This window comes from Cyprinodon variegatus, unplaced genomic scaffold (assembly GCF_000732505.1).
Source record: "Cyprinodon variegatus isolate N-32 unplaced genomic scaffold, C_variegatus-1.0 Scaffold1490, whole genome shotgun sequence".
In the NCBI taxonomy this organism is placed as follows: Eukaryota; Metazoa; Chordata; class Actinopteri; order Cyprinodontiformes; family Cyprinodontidae; genus Cyprinodon; species Cyprinodon variegatus.
In genome coordinates this window covers 1-9544 of record NW_015151943.1, presented here as the reverse complement: position 1 = coordinate 9544, position 9544 = coordinate 1, and the positions used below count along the sequence as shown (strand labels likewise).

Below are 9544 nucleotides of genomic sequence, written 5' to 3'. Positions count from 1 at the left end.
AAAACCATTAAAACAGTGATTTGTTCAGATTTAAGCTCTAAAATATTAAGTAAATTTACAAGCCTGTACTTTGTTACTTTTACTTGAGTAAAGAAGTTTAATCTGTACTTCCACTTTTACCAGAGTATTTTTTAACACAAGTATCTGTACTTTTACTCAAGTACGGAAAATGAGTACTTTTGCCATCTCTGCCTATAAGTCATGCCATATTGGTGGTGCAAGGAAACAGAAAGTGATGGATTACTACCTGCAAGAAACAAACAACCCTGATCAATTAAAAAAGAATAAAAAAAATGCTTTGATTAAATTTATATCAAAAGGAGGATCAAAAATTGAATAACAGGTATAGTGAATGATTTTTGCGAATTTCTAAAAAGACCCGCCCTCTCCACTTAAAAAAAATAATAATTGAGAGCATGCAGGAGCCCATTTCTCCTTATGCATGCTCCATTTAAAAGTTGCTGTTTGCATCGCTCGTACAAGCTTACTTTCCAATTTTTCCACTATGTCAGTCCCACCACCAAAATTGAAAAAAGGGACGAGCACGTGGGACGGCCTTACATAAACATATCACCAGAATGATTGAAAATTAGGAGGACGACTTATTTTGATGATCCACCCTGAAAAAGCACATCCTCCACTATACCTTTAAATGGCTTAGATTAAAAGTTGGGCTTTTGTATATCATATTAATCTGCATGTTTACCTTGCATGCTAACAAATGTGAGACATTTTGTAATCCACATGCTACAATGAGGCAAATCTTATCTCAGTAATTTTTTTTTTTTACATCTTCTGTACTGTGTGTATACCCTCTTGTTTTTTTTGTCTTTGTTTTTCACAGGCAGAATTGAATGAAGTGTTGGAGGATGATGAGGGCCATGCTCCTGCTCAAACACCTGTCGCTTCCACTCCTACTGTTCCTAAAGTCCATGTGTCTTCTCCTACTGCACAAAGTGGAGGGTCAGGGTTGGAATCTCGCCTGTTGGAGCGGATTGACATGTACCAGAAAGCTATATCCAATGCCAAGGCTGCAGGCGAGACTAGTAAAGTTCGGAGATATGACAGAGGGTTAAAGGTAAACTGATCAAATAAGAAAGAAATTTCTCGTGTGAACCACTGTAGGCGTCTGTGATCCTCAGACTGACTCTGTATTTATGGTCTTCTCGGATTGTAGACGTTACAGACCATGCTGACATCTGTGAAAAAGGGGAAGCCAATCAACGAAGAAGAGATTCCTCCTCCGGTTGCCATCGGTGCAAAACCAAACGCTCCAGCCGAATCTGAACCTGTTAAGGAGCGAGAAGCGCCTGCGTTGATTCCTTCCCCTCCTTCCAATCAGAAACCACTGCGGGAATCCGCACCAGAAGCCCCAAATGTTAAACCCGCGCAACTAGCACTTCCCCACAAACCAGCTGCTGCTGTCACCCCAGAAACACCTGCGATCTCCCCCCTTACACCCAGCCAACCTCACACCCAGCACTCCGGTAACTGAGGGTTCCTTTTCTTTAGTGGGCTGATTGAAAACAAAGCTCTAGTCTCTGTTTTAGTTCTCTGACTGTAGACTAACAGGTATTCATGTCTTCTGTCCATCTAGAGCTGAAACAGGCAGTGCTGTCTAGACAGAGGGAATATAAGATGGCTGCTATAGAAGCAAAGCAGAGTGGTGACATCAACCTGGCTAAGCAGCACTACCTGGCTGCTAAGGTACCTCAGCCGATATCAGGTGGAGCAGAGCTGTTTGCGTCAAACTGATGGTAAACAAAAGGTTCTGTCATTGTAGAAGCTGGACTCGCTGGTGGAAGCTGTTGACAGAGGGGAACCAGTGGAACTCAGCTCATTACCTCCCCCTCCTGGTCAGTATCTACCACTGCAGTTATATAGCTTAATCCCTGCAGCTGTAAATACATTTCTATCAATTTATTTTATAAAAGTAAAAATTATGTTATGAATCCGGCCCCTACAGGCTCAAAGCAGTGCATGGATCTTTGTTCATACATGGACTAAATAAAAAGCTTCATTCAGGCAACGCTGCTGGTTATAATGTTGATTTTCATCACCATTTTCAAATGTTAAAACCAACCTCTGTATTTGGGATTTCTTTTTTGTTTTAGTGTGAAATTTTTGTTGTCCATTTCCGATCAATCTTCTCTCATGTTGTGCAAATATTGAGCATTATTAGGGGAATCACAGGTTTAACTCAACTTCATGCCGTTACATCCAGGTCCCAGTATTTACAGTGCAAATGAATCGGCTGGACCTCAGTAAAAACCAGGAGGGTTAGCTAGATTAGTCCGTTTCTTATTTCCTATCCAATCAGCAATGGCAGAAGCTAAACCAGGAGCACGGAAGCATTTTTTAGTAGATTTTTGTTATACAGCTAACAAGTGTCTATCCCTGCACGGCTGTCTGTTTTTTGTTTTGTTTTTTTCGACAGAAGATGCAGTGGAACAGCAGAGAGCGTCTGTTCCTCCTCAGTCTTCTTCCAAAGCTGCTGCTCCTGCTGCTCCTGCAGCACCTGCTGCTCCTGCTGCCCCTGCACCCCAACAGATGACCCAAAACAGTAAAGTTCCCTTTTTTTTTTCTTTTTTTTTATGGTGCTTTTGAAATACTGTGATTGCAATAAAAATTAAAAATACATTTATCTACAATTGCTGTCTTGTAATTTCCGACTGAAAGTTTCTTTATAATTGAGTGCCTTTTAAAGTGGATTGCTTAGTTAAAACATAGGATAAAAAACAGAGTATGGAGGACCCCAATGTTTGGTAATCCATGAGTTCCACTTTATTGTGTTACATGATTTCAGACATTAATGATCAGCAATTGATTAGTTCTGAGCAGATGCAGAAATTAACATTTGGTTGGCAAAATATGAAGAAATAGAATTTAACGCATGGTAAATTTAAAGCAAAACATGAAATAATAAAACGCCTATTAGAAGAACAGAAATGAATAACCAGGTAATATTAAGTGCTTAAGCTGGGCTGAGATGATGTTGTTTTGTTGTTTTTTTTGTTTTTTTAGCTGTTTAAATATCTTAATTATGTTTGATGGAGCCAACATTGTTATTTATTTTATGTTTGTTCTTTTGAAAGACCTTCCTGCCCCCACCAGTGTGGCAGAAGCGCTGAAACAGAGGCTGGAAATCTACAAGCAGGCAGCAGAGGGTGCTAAGAGCAAAGGAGATGATCGGAAGGCTCGCATGCACCAGCGCATTATGAAGGTAACCACTGCATTGTTTTTAAGGCAATCTCTCCTATGTTTTTTCCTCTTTTAAAGATACTTCATCAAGCTTACTGAAGCAGAATTAAAGAAACCATAAAACATTCAATTTGTTATTTATGTCATATGCTTTTGTTTGTTTTGCCTCTGTCACTCAGTGGAAACTTGACTGGACAGTCTTTAGCTTTCCCTATAATCTATAGTGTTGGCTAAATACCCTGGATGGGTGATTCTGTCAAATTTCACCTAGGTCAGAGTTTTAAACACCCTGCACAAATGTTATGTTGTTTGGAAATGCGTTAAAGGTAGTTCTCATAATAATAGTCCAAACCCACTCTTGGTCTTATCTAACTTATTTAACCTCAGAGTTTTGCACTTCACTTTTTGCGGCGACAAGCTAAATAAATAATGCTTTTTTTTTAACACATTCAAGAAAGTTTAAAAAGTTATTTTCTAGTTTTAATTAATATAATAAAATAAGTTCAACATCATTTTGAGCATTTTTCTTTTTTATTTTCCATAGTGCATATAAAAAAGGATTGTCTTATAGAATTATCTGCTTGACAAATGTGTACTGTATGTGCTAATGCAGTTTTACCTTGCTTAGCTGTTAGACATCACTGCCAGCAAGCAGCCTCACATTCTGTAAGATGTTTTAGAAGATTTGATCCTTTCCTCTAGTTTTGTGTGTCTGATTTTTATTTTATTTTGCAAATAGCAAATATTTTAAGCACTTAACTTGTCTAAAATGTGCCCAGTCTCCTGTTGAAAATAGTTTAACTGCAGAACATTCAAAAAGATTCCTCCAATGCATATTAGTGCAAAGAACTAATTACCATATTTTCTGTATTAAAAGTCGCTCCGGAGTATAAGTCGCACCAGCCATAAAATGCATAATAAAGAAGGAAAAGACATATAAGTCGCATTTTTGGGGGAAATTTATCTGATAAAATTCAACACCAAGAACAGACATGTCATCGTGAAAGGCAATTTAAAATAAAAATAGAATTACGGCAATAACAGGCTGAATAATTGTATGGTATGCTAACATTAAATGACACATAAACAACGAACTGAGAACGGGCCTGGTATTTTAACATATTAAGAGTTATTCAGATAACTATAGCATAAATTAACATGCTAACAAGTTTATCAAACCATCCTTGTCACTCCAAATTACTAAATCCAATGAAATCTTCATCCTTTGTGTCGCTTTTAAAGAACTCGGTTTACTTAAAACTTTCATCCTGCTGCTCGATACAGTTTTCAGCTGCAGTAATCTGCAGATTATGATTTTCTTTTCGGATCATATTTTATAAGCCCTTCCCGGTTGTTTTTTAGAAGTTAACACCAATGTTGAAATTATCAACACAAGCCTAGAGCGCCCTCTTGCGTTTTAGTGTGAAAACATGTGAAATTATATAGTAATGTGTTAATAATGTCACACATAAATCGTTCCAGAGTATAAGTCGCACCCCTGGCCAAACTATGAAAATAAAAATGCGCGTTAAAGTTGGGAAAATATGCTATGAACAAACACCAGGCTCAGATGAAGATGGCAAGCAAATGCACAGTAAAAAAAGAAATTAAGAACTATTCAAGGTCAATAAAGCAATTTAATCCTTTTTATGTAACTGTAGACGTGTATTAACACTATCCATGGCACCTATTGGTTTAAAAAGACATGTTTCCTGCTTTAAACCAACAGCTGTTGTTGTTTTTTTATGAGTAAAGGATTGCCGCGTTAATCCAGGACTTGGACCTCACTGTTGGATATGGTCTTTCATCACTTTTATGGTTGTGTCTTTGGTTGAAGCTCCTAAAACAGTGATCTGATGGAAAAATTAGTTGACAATTGCTCATATCAGCAGGGTGTGAAATCCTGATTGCATCTGCATGTTGTTAGAGCAGTTTACTTTCTAAGTTTATATCAGATATGAAGGTGTGCACAAAAATGGGCAAATTGCAGAGTTTGCTGTTTCTCCAAACACATTTCTCATATTTATACTAGTAAAGCTATTTTTAAAATGCTATATTTTTTATTATTATATATTAACATTATTTCAGCTGTTGTTTTACATAAATTCTTTGTCATTTATGCTTTTTTTTCACCCTTACAACCACTTATTTCCTTCAATTTGGTGTTAATGTCACAATTATGATTATTAAATTGTTCACTTTTTAGTTGGGAGCCTCAATTTACCATCCATGTTTCTTTTTTTTTCCTTGTCACTCTCGCTATTAACAGCAATACCAGGATGCCATCAGAGCTCACAATGCAGGACGACCCGTCAACCTTTCTGATCTGCCTATTCCTCCTGGTAACATTCAGAACTTTTTTTTTTTTTTCAGGTTTCACTCCAGTTACATGATTAGAAAGGTTAATTTGTATGTGTTTGTCCTTTATCCAGGCTGCCCACCTCTCCAGGGCTCAGAGGGGAGTCAGCAGAACCTGATAGGTGTCCTAGAAACGGCTATGAAAATAGCAAATCAGGATGCAGACGCAGAGGATGACGATGAGGATGGACAAAAAGAGGCAGCTAAGGTGGGAATAAACGGATTGCTGTGCCAAATGTCCAAATTGTTCTAGAGCGGCCAGGGAATCTTGATTGTCTGTGGATTAGAGGAAGTAAAGGCTTCATTGTGAGCCATTTTAGCTCCTGCAGCTTCAAAGGAATATTTTTCCTTCAGTATTGTTCTCTGTTTGGCAGCTCCCACCCACTGCAGGAGTCTTTGACCACCTATACTAAGGCAGTATTTACAAAAAAAATGCTTTTTATATTAGTGCACCATGTGTTCACTTACCTTAAAGTAACAAAGCTGTCACCCAGACATCTGCTGGTAGAGTTATGAGTGTTTTATGATTTTCTTGTCTGTAGCCTGCAGTGCGTCCTTCTGTGCAGAAAGCAAAGTCTCCAGCTCCCCCAGTCCCCGCTGGATCCTCAGCTCCAAAGCTGGGAGCTAAAGGTCTGTTAAAATCTCTGCATTTTTACCTTCAGTGTCTGCAATGCTAAAATAAACACAACCTGGGAACTTTTCCCATGTGCGACTTTATACCTTCCACGTTTAATTCTGTATGTCAGCACCCAAGGTAGGTCAATACACATCCTGAGAATTATGTTCTTTCCCGTGTCCCGTTTCCTTTTTGCAACAGAGTTAAAACTTAACCAGATGCTTGCAATCATAAAACGGTTTGTCATACTTCCAGGAGTGGCTTTCTTCTTGCCCTTACACTTCTATGAAGACCATAGTTGATATTTGGTCCCAATTATAGATATTTAGTACAGATGTTTCCTTCTTTAGAGTTGCTATTAAAGTGATTGCTGCTTCTTTAGTCAATGCTTTCCTTGCCCAGCCTGCTAGTTCTGCTGGAAAGTTATGTGTTGATTGTTCTCACAGTTTAGCCACAGTCTCTCAGCCACAGTTTTCAGATGATCAATTGATCAGAGCTCTGTGAGATTTTCAAAGCTTTAGGTCTTGCTTTATAGTGTAACTGTGCTTGTGACTTCTGTAAGAATCTCTTCCTGACCTGCTTGCTATGTTTGTCTTTTAGGATGAAATCTTGAAAGCATTCATAGAACAGCTGGTTTTATACTATTTAACATCTATTTACAAATTAGTTGATTTCTAAAGGTTTCTTTATGGGTGTCAGAATAAGAGGCATGAATGTGACTGAATGTATGACAGACTTTAGTTTTAAGTTATTGCTTCTGTCTGTGATTTTTTTTTTTTTTTTTTTTATACCAGTGATAATACATTTAGTGAGCAGATCCGTTTATGTTTTCAGCCCAGCAGCAGGTGGACTTCCTGTTGCTACGGCGACAGGCCTTTATGCGTGCAGCGCTTCGCTCCAAACAAGTGAAGGTGAGTTATACTGTGTTATGTTTTTTTCACCTGTTATGTGTTCCTCTGCCTTAGTTAGCAATGATTCGTTGATGCTTTGGGTGTTTTCAGGACATGATTGGAGCAAAGCAGCACCTCAGGAACGCCAAGGGACTGGACAACATGATCACAGCTGCAAAGTCTGGCCTACCTGTTGATATCACAAAGGTAATGAAGATATTTCCTTAAAAAAATTTGTGTTTTAAGGTGACTTTGGTGCATCAGATGGGAAGCTTTATTGGTAGGTGTTTATACTGCATCAGTCCTACATTATTTTCGCCCCAAGGGATTTATTTTAGAATATCTGACTTTTATTGAAATAACCCACTGATTACCCTGACTTAACTTTCCATTGAGTTACCCACAATGCCGTGGTTCTGTCTCTTACTTTCAACAGGATGTCTTAAGTGTCAATTCACTGAATTGATTTTCAAATATAATGTGCTGTAAATAAGTTTGTTTTAATTTTAAGTGTTCAAAGAGACGCCTGCAAGCAGGATGCAACCCTTGCAATAATTTTCATTTTAGTGTGAAAAACAGCAATTCCTAAATTTTCCTTTTAGAACAAGCATAGCAAGTTTCTAAAGGAAATAGGACCATAGATGTCAAGAAACCTTTGCCCAGACACAAACTTGAATGCAACCCTGTTTAATTAGAGAAAGAGTGACTTTTACTGATTTTGCTGCTGAAACTAAATATGTTCAACTTTAAGAAAAAAAAAGTAAAGCAAGTTGAAATTTATGACGCCCAAAAGTACTTTCAGCTTCACAGTTTTGACATGTGTGGTAAAAGTTTAGTTGCTAAAGATGCAGTTCTTGTTTGAGTGCCTTTTTGGTTTTATTGTACTCATTACTCTTTTGCTTTTGGAGATTTTTGTTTTGTTTTTTTAATCCATACACATGGTCACAGCTTCTCACCTCTTTCATACAGATTCCAAGTGCTCCAGTGAGTGAGGAGGATTATTCCCTGGGTCGCTCCCGGACCTCTCCTGTCTCCCCTCGCTCCAGTGAAAAGTACCACGACCTCATGGACCGCTTACGAAATCAACATAAGGTTAAAATCTTTTTCTTTTTTCTTTTTTTCCTAAGAAGTCTCACTTTTATTATTCACACAGCAATCAATTCATGTTATCATAAAACTAAAAATCTTTAGGTCTTCATTTGTTTTGTTTTTTGGTAAAAACAATTTTTCTTGCTTTGCAAACATTTTTTTTTGTCATCAGTGATCTTGTTTCTTCTGTGTCTTCTTGGACAGAAATTTTCAGATCTCTGTCAGCAGTTCACTCTCATGGGAAACATACCTGAGGCTTTGAAGTAAGAAACACTTCTCCTGATTGTATTCATTCATTTATTGATATACAGGACTTCAAATGTTCTCCTTTCATGTAATTTTGTCCAATAAAAGTAACTAAGCTTTCACCTTTTCCTAGTATTTGCAAGCTCTCTGGTTCACTGGATTGACAGGGATTTAACTCTTTCACGTTTTATAACATTACAGAGAGTGTTTGCCGGCTGCCTGAAACATATCATAGGCATTTTCCCATGACACTCATCTCGTAAGATTAAGCCACAGTCCTTAAGGGTCCTGCCTTTAAAAAAAATAAATAAATAAATAATTTCAGGCTGCAAATCACCGTAACTGGTGTGGTTTTTGTTTTTTCTCCACCCTTTAATAATCCAGCTAGTTGCAATGGAAAAAAAGCAGATGACAGGATCAAAGTTTCAAAGATTTTTTATGACTGTTGACTTGAAAGTTAGGTTTAGGTATGAGGATTAGGGGATAACAGACTGCTGAAGAGAATCTACCAGGGATGCCCCAATCCTATATATAGTTTGAAAATAGGTTTGATATTAACCCAAAAAACAAATATTGGCATATATCAGCCTACACCTGTGTTTAGGTGTAAAAATTATTGCGCTTTGTCACACAACACTTTGACCACTAGCTCTGCAGACTTCAGGGTTTTATACAATGAGTGTTTGTGTGGGAGTCTCATTTCTGTTTGCCCTCCCTTTAGGACTGAGAAACTTGTTGAAGAGACCATGAAGTACATAGAGATGCTGAAGAATGCCCATGCCAACGGTCAGCCAGTCCCCAAGTGCCACACCCAGGAGAGAACCTTCAACTCTCCAAAGTAAACCTCTTTTTTCCTCTTCAGATTTTGCTCAATATTTAACGTTTGTATGGAAGGACTTAACAGGATTCTTAAGTTTGAATCCATCTTTGAATCATTTCAGAACTTGTAAGGCAGACTCATATACATGGGTTGTAGTTTGTACCTTAATTTCAGGAACATGGTTTCATTCTTTATAATACTGTGCAAATGTATCTTTATGTAAACTTGTTTTATTGTGATGAGCCATGAGTGAAGTAGGGACAACATAAACTTCTGAGAGGAGTGACTTGAGTTTTTGGAAAATGTGCAAGTCATGTGACAGGC

At 37.8% G+C, this 9544-nt stretch overlaps 1 protein-coding gene across 1 annotated transcript in view; it reads left to right on the top strand.

Annotated features, from left to right (window-relative positions):
- LOC107103622 (coiled-coil and C2 domain-containing protein 1A-like) overlaps positions 1-9238 on the top strand; it is a gene marked incomplete at its 3' end in the record, with an annotated part of 14927 nt that extends 5689 nt beyond the window's left edge. Inside the window, exons 5-18 of the mRNA XM_015403394.1 lie at positions 845-1078; positions 1178-1487; positions 1598-1707; positions 1784-1856; positions 2441-2563; positions 3096-3223; positions 5471-5543; positions 5634-5767; positions 6102-6189; positions 7010-7086; positions 7177-7272; positions 8035-8157; positions 8359-8417; positions 9122-9238. Of these exons, the coding sequence (XP_015258880.1) occupies positions 845-1078; positions 1178-1487; positions 1598-1707; positions 1784-1856; positions 2441-2563; positions 3096-3223; positions 5471-5543; positions 5634-5767; positions 6102-6189; positions 7010-7086; positions 7177-7272; positions 8035-8157; positions 8359-8417; positions 9122-9238 (1745 nt within the window). The remainder of the gene's footprint in view (positions 1-844; positions 1079-1177; positions 1488-1597; positions 1708-1783; positions 1857-2440; positions 2564-3095; positions 3224-5470; positions 5544-5633; positions 5768-6101; positions 6190-7009; positions 7087-7176; positions 7273-8034; positions 8158-8358; positions 8418-9121) is intronic.
- Positions 9239-9544: the final 306 nt, after the last annotated feature.